This window comes from Cricetulus griseus, chromosome 4 (assembly GCF_003668045.3).
Source record: "Cricetulus griseus strain 17A/GY chromosome 4, alternate assembly CriGri-PICRH-1.0, whole genome shotgun sequence".
NCBI lineage: Eukaryota > Metazoa > Chordata > Mammalia > Rodentia > Cricetidae > Cricetulus > Cricetulus griseus.
Window position 1 is genome coordinate 176970024 of NC_048597.1, and position 13721 is coordinate 176983744.

Genomic DNA, 13721 nt, shown 5'->3' on the forward strand with positions numbered 1-13721 from the left:
ACAGCAATAGAAACTCTAGACACCTGCTTTAATACTTTTTTTATTTTTGTTTTTACTTCTGAATAGTCAGTCATGCTCCCCATTTTTGTTTCCTGACTAAAGATTATGAAGGCTTTTGGACTCCCTGGGAGTAGGTAAAGATGTTGAAACATCTGAAGGCTCACCTGCATGCTGACTTGAGACCAGTTTAATAAAAGTGAACACCTTACAAACAAATAGAAAAGAAGTGCTTGTTTTGGGATAGGGAGATGACTCCCTTGTTATAAATACCTGCTGCTCTTTCAAAGGACCTGAGTTTATTTCCAGCACTCACATGGTAGCTCACAACTGTAACTCTAGTTCCAGGGCATCTGATGCCCTCTTGTAGTCTTGAAAAGCACTGGGACACACATACACACAACACATAGGCAGGCAAAACATTCATAAGTACAATTTTTTTAAATTAAAAAAATGTTTATTCCAACATGCTGGCATAAACTCTCTCTCTCTCTCTCTCTCTCTCTCTCTCTCTCTCTCTCTCTCTCTCTCTCGGTTTTTCAAGACAGGGTTTCTCTGTAGCTTTGGAGCCTTCTCCTGGAACTCACACTGTAGACCTGGCTGGCCTCTAACTCACAGAGATCCACCTGCCTCTGCCTCCTCAGTGCTGGGATTAAAGGCATGAGCCACCAACGCCCGGCTGATGGTACAGACTTTAAAATTTTGTATTTTGGCTTTTGATTTTCATTTTTCGGTGTTTTGTGGTGGGTTGTTTGTTTGTTTTGTTGTTTGGTTGATTGGTTGGTTTGGCTTTTCAAGATAGTGTTTTTCTGTGTAGCCCTGGCTATCCTGGAACTGGCTCTGTAGACCAGGCTGGCCTCCAATTTACAGAGATTCTCCTGCCTCTGCCTCTCCAGTGCTGGGATTACAGATGTGTGCCAAAGCTTTGTTGTTCTATCTTTGCCATTTACATTTAGAATTGTAGGATTGAATTTAGTGTATGATGTAAAGGAGGTCAATTTTTTCTACTTCCAAGGTTCATGTATGCTAAGCAAGTGTACTACCACTGGACTATACCTTCAGACCCAAGATTGTTTCATTTCTTCCCTCAAGATGGATATCAGGTTGATCCAGAACATTCATTGAGAGGTCTTTTCTACTGTTCTGCAGAGCAAACTCTGTCATTAATCAAGGGTCACTATTGTGTGGCTGTCTCTGGACTATTTTCATTCTTCTGGTCCTTTAGAAGGGCCTCGTGTCTGTACCACACGTTTTCTTTCTGTTGTTTGGGGTTGTTTTGGGGTTTTTATTGTTTGCTTGTTTGTTTTCTTTTGGCAAGGGTCTCACTATGTAGTTCTGACTGTCTTGGACCTGGATATGTAGACCAGGCTGACCTTAGATACACATTTTCCTGCTTTCTGCCTCCAGCTGCTAGATTAAAGGCATGCTGTCTGGTAGTGTCTTTCTCTCTCTTCCTCTCTCCCCCCCCCTCCCCTCTTCCCCCATCTCCTTTCTTCCTTCCTTCCTTCCTTCCTTCCTTCCTTCCTTCCTTCCTTCCTTTCTTCCTTCCTTCCTTCCTTCCTTGGCTGGGGTGGTTAAGAACACTTCCTGTGCTTACAGAGGCCAAAAGTTAGAATACAAACCCCGTGTTGAGCAGCTCATAACATTCTTACCTCTGTAGGAACCTGCGCACATATCACCTACATTCATGCAGACACACACATACACACATAAAAAAAAAAAAAAAAACTGCCCTGAATTTCCTTGATTCTTTGTGACCTGCTTAATTCTAGAATTAGCATGCCAATTATGCTAATGATTAAATTATGATCCTTCAGGTCTGTAAATCAGTTCTCAGAGAATTATACATTGAAGTTTATCATCTTCCAGCAGGGTATGTTCCTCCATTTAATAGCGTTTGGTTTTCTATGTAGAGTTCTTGCACATACTGTGTTAGATTAAGTACTTGGTGGTGGATATAATATCAGTAAATATCAATGGTCTATTTTTAAAAATTCAATCTTAAAATGCTTTCACATAGTTTATTGTTCACACATGAGGATATAGTTTACTTTGTATGTTGACTGTGTATCCAATGTCCTTTCTAAATTGTGTTACTAATTCTAAGAGTGTTGTTCATAGATTCTTCTGGACTTTGTGATCTACCAATAATGGTTGTTTTCTTTCTTTCCAGTCTGTATGTGTATTAGTTTTCATCTCTTCTTGCACAAGCTAGTATCGGGTGCCACATGGGCAGAAGAGATGGTGCTATGACACCCTTGTTTCACTGCCAGCCTTGAGGACATCGCTCAGTAGTTTGCTGCGGATGGTTAGGGATGTTCTTCACTAGGCTGAGAAATTGCCTTTTAGTCCTAAACTGCTGTGACTTAAGGTTTTTTTGTTTTGTTTTGCGTGGGTTTTGTTTTGTTTGGGGATTTGTTTTTGTTGCTCTCAGGATCAATCCAGAGCTTCACGCAGAGGCAAACACTCTTCCATTGGGTGGATCCCTAGCTCCATGTTTCTTAAAAATAATAAAGAAGGGGGTTGGGGATGTAGCTCAGGGTTAGAGTTCTTGCCTAGCAGATGCAAAGCTCTGGGCTTAGGCCTTCCTCCACTCCTGAAAAAAAAATAACAACAACAATAATAATAGTAATGAAGCTCAGCCAGTGGTAAGAACACTTCCTACTTTGAAGAGGACCAGAGTTCAGTCCCTAGCACCTACATCAGGCAGTTTATGGTCAAACCACTTGTAACTCCAGCTCCAGGGCATCCTGAGTCTATGGAGATGTGCAATCATATAATTTTCCACTTTATTTTGTTATTCTTTAAAATATTATTACATTTATTTATTGTGTATATGTGATATATACCATAGGGAGTATGTAGAGGTCAGAGGACAACTTGCAGGAGAGTGGCACAGGTCTGAATTACCAAACCAGGAAAATAATTGAAAAAAAAAACCTCATAATATTTTAAGTGTTTATAGTTTAGTATTGGTCTCTATTCATAGCTATCTTGGGGTGTGTGCAGCCTGTGGGCACAGCTGGGACATGCCTGGTAACGCAAGACTTCTACATGAAATAACATGACATCAATATGGATACTCTGGGTTTTACTTATTTCTTCCCTGTACAGCACTGGTCATTTCTTCTTTTCCTTCCAGCTGTGGGGGGCTCCACACAGGAGAGTGTGGCTTGAGCCTGGTTCTGAGGACTCTACACCCTCTCCCTGCCATCATAGCACTTGCTCACTTCTTCTGAGACAGTTTCACTTATCTCTGGCAGAATGAATGCCCTTGATGGTGTCCCCTTCAAGGTGCCCAAGGGCTTTGTGATGGACACAGAGCCCCACCCTGCTCCAGAGCTCAGTGTCCGGGACTGTAGAGAGCTTCTGTTGGGCTCGATGGTAAGTGAGTCTTGACTGTCTAGCTCTGTCCTTGGATCTGACCTCTAAGGCCCCTGGGGCCTGTCTCATGACTGTAAAGGGAAGCTTGGTTTGCTTTCCAATAGTCTAGGGAGTCTGAAAATAAGCCAATAGGTTCCATAGAGAAGTCTGGTGTCTGGATGATGAAGTGATTTCCTCAGTCAGCTGAGAGCCTGCTTGTGTGACCTGCTTTGTGTGAATTGTTTGTCACTGCCAGTGTGCACCACTTCATCCTCTCTCCCATATCAGCTGTTAGAATCACTCTTGGTGATAAGACTCCATTTCCAGAATCCTCTGATAAAAAAGCACAAGGAGCTAGCCGGGCAGTCAGTAGTGGCACACACCTTTAATTCCAGCCCCCAGGAGGCAGAGGCCGGCAGAGCTCTGTGAGTTCAGAGCCAGCCTGGTCTATAGAGCAAGTTCCAGGACAGTCGCAGCTTCACAGAGAAATTCTGGAGAGAGAGAGAGAGAGAGAGAGAGAGAGAGAGAGAGAGAGAGAGAGAGAGAGGACAATAGGACAAGAGAAGACGGAAATAGGAAAAGTCCGGTCTACCCAGGGGAACGGGGTGGGGGGGGGGAAGAGAGCATAAGTGGTCGGAGATCTGTCTTTTAAAGGGGTCCTTTGCACCTGGGCTGACCAAGGGTACTGCTGAGTGCATTCTGCCAGGTGATAAAGTCAGGCCAGCATAATGCCTGAATCCTTACACCCAGACCACAAAAGCTGTTTCTACAGGGGTGTATTGAGGTAGCTGTTGCTCAGTGACACACCGAATGGTGAAGGGTTTTGAATATTGGAGTTTTACCATGGTTCCTCTATTAACACATTACTTGATTTGTCCTTCATGTCAGGGTTTGTTATTGAACTGTTATGATGTCTGTGGGCCCCAGAAACACCTGGAAAGGAAGATGGGAGTGGGCAGTGAGGATACCCAGAGCTTAGAGCCAGGAGCTTTCCCGATCTGGCAAATTTGACTGAACAGGGTCCCCAAGGCAGCACTGAGGGCTATGTCTCCACAGCCCTGGCTTGCCACAGCTGAGCCCCACATCAACCTTCTCTCTGCAGTATGACTTCAGCCTGGAAAGGCAGGCTCTTTTCTGGGTGGAAGCACTCGTCAGAGGTCCTTCTCCCCACCAATGCAATGACCTGGGGATTGCGTCCGCTCCTCCAGCCTGGTTCTTACTGGTCAGTCCAAAATACAGTCTGGTGTCTGCACTTGCTGAAGTCCGAGATCCAGATGCTGAACTACAAGAACCTCCCGAGGAGGAAGACGGGGAGGAAGAAGAAGAAATAGGTGAGAAGAGGGACGAGGAAGATGCCTCCTCTGCCTACGAGGAGGAGATGGAGTCCTGTAGCCCTCGGCCCAGCTCCCCTGCAGGTCATCGGCGCTGCTCTCTGGATGTGCTGAGAAACATGAGGTCTGAGTTGTCTGGTGCCCGGCGACGGCTCTCAGAGAGCAGACTAGCCACGTGTCCTCGAGCCCTTCTGCACCGCTTCCGAGGCCACCGCACTTTGAGTGTGAGTGCCAGCCTGGCGCCAGCCCCTGGTCCAGCACCGCAGCCTCCCAGCGTCCCCGAGCTGCCCCCACGACCATCCACCGCCGGCGCCATGCCTCCACTGCGGAGCCACAAGCCCACTGTCGCTGTAAGAACTTTGTGTTCTCCTCCAAAGCCACAGGTCCTAAGCCAAGGCCTTCCAAGTTGAGGGTCCCCAGCCTAGGTTCCTTCCTCCCTGCACTGCCCTCTACTCATCGGCTCCCACCTGGCCCTGTGGTCCTGTCCTTCCTGCAGCCTTAGTATGTTCTGCTTGGAGGCTGGCCCCGCTGTCGATTTCCCACATGGGCGTATGTCACAATGGTTACCAATCAGTTTCTACTCCCAACTTTCTCTTGCAGTGGAATATGAATTCTTTTAGGGGTGGGATGGGGTAATACTCATTTTTGTTTCCTGACCACTGAGCAGAGGACCCTACCTGCAGGGGGAGCTCAATGAAAGCCTGCCTCAGACTCAGCTCTGGGGCTTCACACTGAGCAGGCCTGAGAAGCTGGTGGCTCAAGCAAGAAATATTCTCGGAATAGGTACTTCCCACCAGATACCCACAGGACAAGACAGTTGGTCAAGAGAATGTGGGGAGAGGCCTAGGCTTGGTCGGGTGTGGGATCAGCTTTGACAGACAGGGCTGATGCAGCTGGCCAGACCAGGGTGGAGGGAGTGCAGGGAAAGATCCAGGTGCAGACGTGAGCCTAGAGTCCAGAGAAACTTACCCTTCCGTGTTCCAAATACAGTATTTATATCTTTTTCTTAAGAAATGAGGGGGGCTGGAGAGATGGCTCAGAGGTTAAGAACACTGACTGCTCTTCCAGAGGTCCTGAGTTCAATTCCCAGCAACCACATGGTGGCTCACAACCATCCATTATGAGATCTGGTGCCCTCTTCTGGTGTGCAGATATACATGGAAGCAGAATGTTGTATACATAATAAATAATTAAAATCTTTTAAAAAAATAAAGAAATGAGTAAATTTCAGAGTCCACAAGTCCTAAGTCCAGGGAAGGTTGAGGTAGATCCAGACTAGTAGCAGAATATGGTGCTTGGGCACAGCGTTCTGGCTCCCAGTCAGACACTAGGATACTTCAGAATAAGGCCAAGGAGAAATTGAATCCAAAAGATAGACTCCAGCATTCTGGCTGGGTTGCTGGACCACTGTATGCCACCCTCTCTACTTATAAAGTGGATGGATCAGCATTACAGAAGGGGCTTTGGGAGCTGGGCAGATTCCAAATGTTGGAGCCAGAAAGATTCTTCCCTGGTCAAGATCAATTTAATTAGCAGGGCATGCTGGCACATACTTGCAATCTCAGCAGCTCAGGAGACTAAAGCAGGATTGCCAGTGTGAGACTAACCTTGGCGACATGGCTACTTTAAGGCTACTCGGTGCTTCATAGTCATGAAATAAGCCATTGTCTAAAAAATCAACTTGACCAACAACCCTAGTTGGGGGACTGCTGGGACAGGAGTATGAGGCATAGGGAAAGTGGGGCAGACAGTAACTAAGAGTCTTTTTCAAAGACAAAAGTAATATCATGGCTCAAATCTGGGTGGTCCTCAATTTACGGTAAAAGGAGGAGTCATAGCAGAGACCCCTGAGAAAGTGGTGACAGCTGGGGAACTCATATGTCTCCCATATGAGTTCCAAGGCCCAGAAGCAAGGCAGCACCTGGATTTCCCTCATGGGAGGGGAGAAGCCTGATGATGTTCCACCAATGCCTTGCTAGATTGATTTCTAGCTGGGAAGTCCTTCCTCATGATGCCGGCCAACCACAGGAATGTCTGCAAGCTAATGTGTTCTGTTGTGCAGTATTTACCTGAGTCAATACCATTCTGCTGGGCCTAGCTCAGCCAAACCTTAGGAGGGTGGAGCTGGGAAGACGTTCCCTCTCACTAAGTTGTGAGGTACAGCATCCTCAGGACAGGGTTCATATCTCAAATGTGTACTGTGTTTCAGGTCACTGACTTCTCTGACCCTGGATTTCAGTCTGTGACACAAAATAATAGTATGATATTCTCTCTCTCTCTCTCTCTCTCTCTCTCTCTCTCTCTCTCTCTCTCAGACAGAATCTCATGTAGCCCAGGTTAATCCCAAACTTGCCATGTAATGGTAGCTAAGGACAACCTTGAACTTTTTATCTTCTTGAATCTGGGATCACAGGCACACACCGTCATGCTCTGTGTATGAGATGCTAAGGACTGAGCCCAGGCATGCTACCTCCTGACCTATACTTTGTCTTTTCTTATTTCTTCCTGATCTGATTTTGTACTATGACTGGGCCCAGAATCACCTTGTATTCCTGCTGTCAAGCAATCCTCCTGCCTCAGCTCCCAAGTAGCTATGATTACAGGCATGTATCACCATACTTGGGCTACCTATCACATTTCATTTGCAGTGTTGTTAAGTGCTAAGTGAAACCTTAGCCTTTGCTGACAGCTTCTATATGCCAGACCCTTTGCTAATTAATCACTTTGCTCATGCTCTGATTTATGCCTCTAACAGCCTGGATGAGGTAGTTCTAAGATGGCCTCTGTTGACATCTTGGCAAAGTAAATAGAAAATAAGTTGGGGACTGCAGTACCTACAACTCTCCACAATGTGTATAAAGTGGGACACAAAGCTACCTCTTAAGATGTCTATCTCGGATGACTGTGACCTCCTTTAGTTACTGACATGCCATCCTGTCTATGTTTCAGTCTCTTAGCCCATACACCTGCTTGCCACCTCTTAGTGGGACACCTCAGCCCCTCGGTTCCTATAGATTACATCCTGATTCAGCAACTGACCTGCTGTCTGCCCTGACCAAAGAGGAGCAAGATCTCATCGGACCAGTGGTTGCTTTGGGCTATCCCCTGGGAAGGGCCATTGTGGCTCTGCAGAAGACAGGAAGGCAGAGCCTGAGCCAGGTGAGTGGGCCCAAGGCTGAGGGGCTGTCATGGTGGAGTTACATAAGGTCATCCGACTTTTTACCTTTATCTTGAAAAAGGTTTTGTCCCCCTGTCCTGTCTTCTCTCTTGAAGTTCTGGGGATCAATGGGCCTTGTACATAGTAGGCAACCTCTCTACCATTAGTCTAGAACCCCAGCCCTTGCTTCCATCTCTTTAGAGGAAGAACCTCAACTTGGCCCAAATTACCAAGTTTGAGATTGAATTTCTAGACCTTACTGCTATCCCTCCACAGGACTTCGGCAGGAATCCCTATGGCCATGTGGGGGGTCTTCATATTTGAACCCCTATCCTAGTCCATGCCCCAAAGACGGGAGGCTGGAGCTTTAAGCAATCAAGAGCCTCTCTAGAACTGTCCAATAGGGAAATCTCTTCTGAGAGATATCTATCGGTATGGGTATATTTGCTCATGTGTGTGCTGGTGTACGAAAATATGTGTTAAGGCCATAGGTCAACCTCAGGTGTCTTCCTCAGATCCTGTCACATCTGATTAGACAGTCTCTTACTTCTAAGTGATATTTGTTGCTTCAGCTAGGGTGGGTGCCCCAGTCCAGGGATTGGTGATACTTGCCAACTTGGCCATATTTCTTCAGAAAACTAGCCTGGTTGTTTCCAGTTGTTTCCAAGAGTATAAGAGCAAATGCTTCTAGGTTACCTGAGCCTAGCTTTCAGATTATCTGTAGTCACTTCCACCTCCTCTGTTGGTCAAAGCATGTCCTAGACAAGTCCAGACCTAAAGGGTAGAGAAATAGACTCTACTCTTGATTGGCATGATGACTTCAAAGAAATCCTATCCATTGTCAACCTACCACAAAGAGGTTCCAGTGCTCGGGGAAAGGTTTCATGGGAGTTCCATACACTGAGGTGGACTACAAGGCTCTGACTCTGAGATAAGAAGAGCTGCCAGGACAGGGACAAGGACTTTGGGAGATGCTGCCTAAACAGTCTAGCCGCTTACCCACACCCCTTTCCAATGTGCCATCCCTGCTTTGCACCATTGTCTAAACATCAGGGTTCTTTATGGTTGGAAAGCTGGCTCTGTGGCAACTGGTACTTCCTCAGCTCCTTCGGGATCACTCCCCCCTTGAAAGACATTTTATTAAGTCCCTTTGACCTAGATAAATGACAGATAACCCAGGAGAGAGAACATTGGATTATAGAGACAAGGCACTTAGAGGAAAATGGAAAAAAGCTTTGGGTATTACTAGCTCTTCCCTCCCTCCCTCCCTCCCTCCCCTCCTCCCTCCCTCCCTCCCCTCCCTCCCTCCTCCCTCCCTCCCTCCCTCCCTCCCCTCCCTCTCACCCTCCTTTCCCAGCTTTGATGTGCCCCACTGCCCAGCAAGGCAGGCATGAGTAGGTTCATGGGCCAAGTACAGATCTGCTGAGGGACACTTGTCATACCAGTCTCCCTTTGAGGGCTGTTTTGTTTTGTTTTTGAGGAATATATGTTTGTCATCAGTGATTTCTAAGGTTTTATCTTGGGGTCTAAAGGTGACATCCTTATCTATCCTGAGCCTGAGGTAAGCCTGGTGGTTTTTGTAGTTCCGTAAGGCCCAAAAGCTGCCAAGAAGTAGAATTTCCGTTGGGCCGTGGTGGCGCACACCTTTAATCCCAGCACTTGGGAGGCAAAGGCAGGAAGATCTCTATGACTTTGAGGCCAGTCTGGTTTATAGAGCGAGTTCCAGGACAGGCTCCAAAGCTACAGAGCTGTCTCGAAAAAACAAACAAAACAACAAGTAGAATTTCCAAATGCAAATGCCCAGACCTGGTCCCAAAGGGCCCATCAGTGGATCTGGAACCTGACATGTAGTTTGGTGTGGTACACAGATGTGATTTGGAGATTTGGCTGCCCATTAGAATCTCCTGGAGCAGCAGTGATATGTCTTGGCAGACAGAAGAGAAAGCCTGAGGCTGGGTTAGTAAAGTTGGAAGGAGAATTGACTCAGAAGTTGACCTCTGGTGTCCATACATGGCATCCATGTATTGTTAAAGTTAAAATCATCTGGAGCGCCGGTATGGTGGCACATGCCATTAATCCTGGTAGAGGCAGGCAGATCTGAAAGGTCAGATAATAAGGACCCTCATTCTGGGACTCTGGCAACCATCAACTCTGCCAGGGCCTCCATGTCCTCAGCTGTGGAAGGTGTTGGAATGAATGACTTTCAAAATGTGCTCAGAGCCAGGTCTACATGTCCTGTAGTTCCTCCCTGGGGAGCACTGGGCTCTGTGCTCCTGCAGCCATAGGCCTCCAGCTTTAGGCAGCCTGCTCTCAGCTGCTTCTTACTGAAGCTTCCTGGGCTGGAACAAACAAACCAAGAGCTCCAAGAGTTTGGAAACCACGGGGCTAGACAATCTGTGTGTTCTGTGCTCTCTCCAGCGCTGAAGGTCAGCAGAAACTTGACCTAATCCTTTCCATCTACACACGTGGTGCTCATGGCCTAGTGCTTTCATCTGGCACCTGTCCCCTATAAATCCTGCTTTGATTTGCCCAGCACTGGCATAGTCCCCTAAATTTGGTTTATCTCCTCTGCTAAGCTGTGAGTTCCTTGAAGGCAATTGGTTTTATGAACAAGGCATGTGTTTATTGTGCTACTTTGCCTCCCCTGGTAGTGTTGGGGATGCAGTGGTGACAGATTATCCTTCCACTGTGTGCCAAACATGAGTGGACACAAATATAATGTGGAATAGTGTACACTGCACTGGGTGGGTGGGTGGGGCCTAAGAGCCTCAAGGATGGCCCAGGAAAGATGGAGTCTGCAGAGAGGCCCCCTGGGAGGAGAAGGAGGCTGGTCTTGGATGGGGAGCTGGATGGAGGCCTAGAGAAAAGGAGGAAGCCGAGGCTGGTGAAAAGGCATCACATTTTTTCAGATGACAGGGTTTCATGCGACTGGGCTGGTCTCAAACTCACTATGTAGCTGAGCGTGATCTTTAACTTATTATCAGTGTGTGTGTGTGTGTGTGTGTGTGTGTGTGTGTGTGTGTGTGTTCATGAGTGTGTGGGTGCATGTGGTGTGTATTTGTGCAAATGTGTGTGCAAGTGCAGACACTCATGAGTACATGAAAGAGCAGATAAAATATCCTCCTTTGTCACTCTCTGCTTTATTCCCTTGAGACAAGATCTCTCGCTGAACCCACAGCTAGGCTGGCAGGCAACAAGCCCCAGGAATTCTGTTTCTGCCTCCCATGGTGCTGAGGTTATAGCCTGGCATGTGGCAACGTCCAGATTTTTGCGTGGGTGCTGGGCACTTGAACTCAGGTCCTCACATTTTTGAAGCAAGTGCTGTTACTCACTGAGCCATCTCCTTAGCCTTGACCTTGAACTTCTTCTGATCCTCCTGTTTTCACCTTCCCAGGGCACCATGGTGCCCAGTTTTTTTGGTGCTGGGGCTGGAACGTCATACATGCTAGGCAAGCACTCTACCAATTTAGCTACCTTAAGGCAGCACTTATTTTGGTTTTTGTTGCTGTTAGTTTTTTTGAGACAGATCTTTCTATGTTACTGGTTAGCCTCAAGGTTACTGTGTAGACAGGCCAGCCTTGATCTAATGATCCCAATGAAGGCAAAAGAAGTCTCTGATGACTTAATGGGGGGTGATAAGAACAAGTTTTCAGTCCCTGGAGAACTTCCTCTGCCACTTCCCCTCCCCCAGCTCTGGTGTAGACTGTTGCCTGGTGGGAACTCTACTCATCCTAGGTGACAGGTGTGTCCGGGGAGGGATGCATAGAAATGGGTGGCTGAGGAGGCTCCTTTTACATTTGGCTGTTCCTCTGAGAAGGATGGGTTGCCATAGTAGTATAACCCATCTGGTTGCTGTGGTGGGTTGACTTACTTGTTTAGAGCTTGTCCTGCACCCCACTTAGACTCTATGAACATTCGGACAGCACTTTTGTTGGATTCTTTCTATCCCTCAACCTGGGACATTTATTGAGGACCTGTTGTCACTCATCTGCTGGTTCTCAAAGGAAGTCTGTCCCTCTTTTGTTGGCTCCCTGTTTCCTGTGATAGGTTGTCTAGCTGCATGGCCTCAGGGAGACCCTTGGGTGACTCCCTAGCATGTCCCTGCCACTCCTCTTACCATCTTTCCCCCTCTGCCCTCTTTGGCCCAGTTTCTCGGCTACCTCAGTGCCTGTGAGAGGCTGCTGCGGCAGGGCTATGATGAGGCCCTGGTGGATGAGGCCATGGAGATGTTCCAGTTCTCTGAGCAACAGGTCAGCTGGGCCCAGGGAGTGGAAGCATGGGGGCCAGGGATGCAATGACCCCAGAGTAGTCTGTGGTCTGGTCAGGAGAGAAATAGCCTGCTCACACTGGGGAGAAAGTTCTCAACTGGAGAGCAGAGTACAGCCAAAGGTGGGAGACAGAGAATGAAGAGGTGGAGAGGGCAACTGGAGGCTGGTGTTGAGGGGCTTTTCTATAGGTGACCGAATCAACACATCACATATTACTGGACACCTGATGTTTTTGATACTCCCTTACAGGAGCAGCCTGGAGATGCTTGAACTCAGAGAGTTTGTGCCCTCATAGCATGCATGGAGCTAAAGGCCCTACAGAAAGAAACAAGTGCCCATGATAGCCCCTGCCTCAGTAACGAGGCAGCAATTCACAGGGCTGAGAGTTGCAGGAAGGACTGGGTAGAAAAGTGGAGAGGAAAACACAGGGGGAGTCTTCAGCAGAGGCTGAGCAGAGTAAAACTCAGAAATACCAGCACACAGGCAGCAGCACCCCTGGCTCGGCCTCTGTTTCCTCCTGGACCTGCACAGGAAGAGGAAAATGACAGGCATAGCCCAGTGTCAGGCTCCCCTGGTGAAGGGCGGGAGATACCCAGGACTGAGGCAGCCTTGCAGTGATGGAGTACCCTGTCTTCCTCCTCTTCAGGCAGGGGAGTTCCTGCACCTCTGGCAGCAGTTCAGTGACATGGGATTTCAGCAAGATCGGATCAAGGAGGTGCTGTTAGTGCACGGCAATCGGCGTGAACAAGCCCTGGAGGAGCTGGTCGCCTGTGCCCAATGACAAGCCAGGACACTCTGTGATGCATGGCTGACCAGTGAAGTACCTGATTCACCACCCATCCTAACTGCATTATTAAAATCTAAAAGAAAATCCAGGTGGTGGTGGTGGCCCACATCTTTAATCCCAGCCTTCTGGAGTCAGAGACCCATGAATCTCTGTGAGCTCAAGGCCAGACTGGTCTACAGAGCTAGTTCCAGGACAGCCAAGGCCATTACACACTGTCTTAGTTAGGGTTTCTATTGTTATGAAGAGACACCATGACCACAGCAACTCTTATAAAGGAAAACATTTAATTGGGTGGCTTCAGTTTCAGAGGTTTAGTCCATTATTATCATACCAGGACATGGTGGCATGCAGGCAGACATGGTGCTAGAGAAGGAGCTAAGAGTGGAGAAGGAGCTACATCTTGATCCACAGGAAGTGATCTGAGACACTGAGTGTGGCTTGGGCACATATGAGACCTCAAAGCCCATCCCCCACAGTGACACACTTCCTCAACAAAGCTGTACCTACTCCAACCAAGCCATACCTCCTAATAATGGTGCTCCCTATTATCTTATTGGGAGCAATTACATTTAAACTACCACACACTGAAACCCTGTCTGGAGGAGTATGGGGGACAAAAAAAAAAAAAAAAAAAAAAAAAAGCAAAAACTAATAAGACTAAAGCCAGGTATGGTGTCACAAACCTTTAATCCCAGCACACAAGAGGCAGAGGCAGGCGGATCTCTGTGAGTTCTAGGCCAGTCTGGTCTACAGAGTGAGTTCCAGGACAGCCAGGGATACACAGAGAGACCCTGTCTTGAAAAACCAACCAACCAAAC

The 13721-nt window shown here is 47.6% G+C and overlaps 1 protein-coding gene across 1 annotated transcript; it reads left to right on the plus strand.

Annotated features, from left to right (window-relative positions):
• The first annotated feature begins 3261 nt into the window (after positions 1-3261).
• Ubap1l (ubiquitin associated protein 1 like) lies at positions 3262-12948 on the plus strand. The gene is made up of 5 exons (XM_027411409.2): positions 3262-3381; positions 4463-5041; positions 7641-7850; positions 11997-12098; positions 12763-12948. The coding sequence occupies exons 1-5, from the start codon at positions 3262-3264 to the stop codon at positions 12895-12897; spliced, it is 1146 nt and encodes a 381-aa protein (XP_027267210.1). The 3' UTR covers positions 12898-12948.
• The last annotated feature ends 773 nt before the right edge of the window (positions 12949-13721 follow it).

Excerpts from the sequence above, each read along its gene's own strand:
- Ubap1l (XM_027411409.2), top strand. The coding sequence starts at position 3,262 with ATGAATGCCCTTGATGGTGTCCCCTTCAAGGTGCCCAAGGGCTTTGTG. Across the intron at positions 5,042-7,640 it reads GCCACAAGCCCACTGTCGCT|TCTCTTAGCCCATACACCTG; the intron begins GTAAGAACTTTG and ends TCTATGTTTCAG. Across the intron at positions 7,851-11,996 it reads GAAGGCAGAGCCTGAGCCAG|TTTCTCGGCTACCTCAGTGC; the intron begins GTGAGTGGGCCC and ends TCTTTGGCCCAG.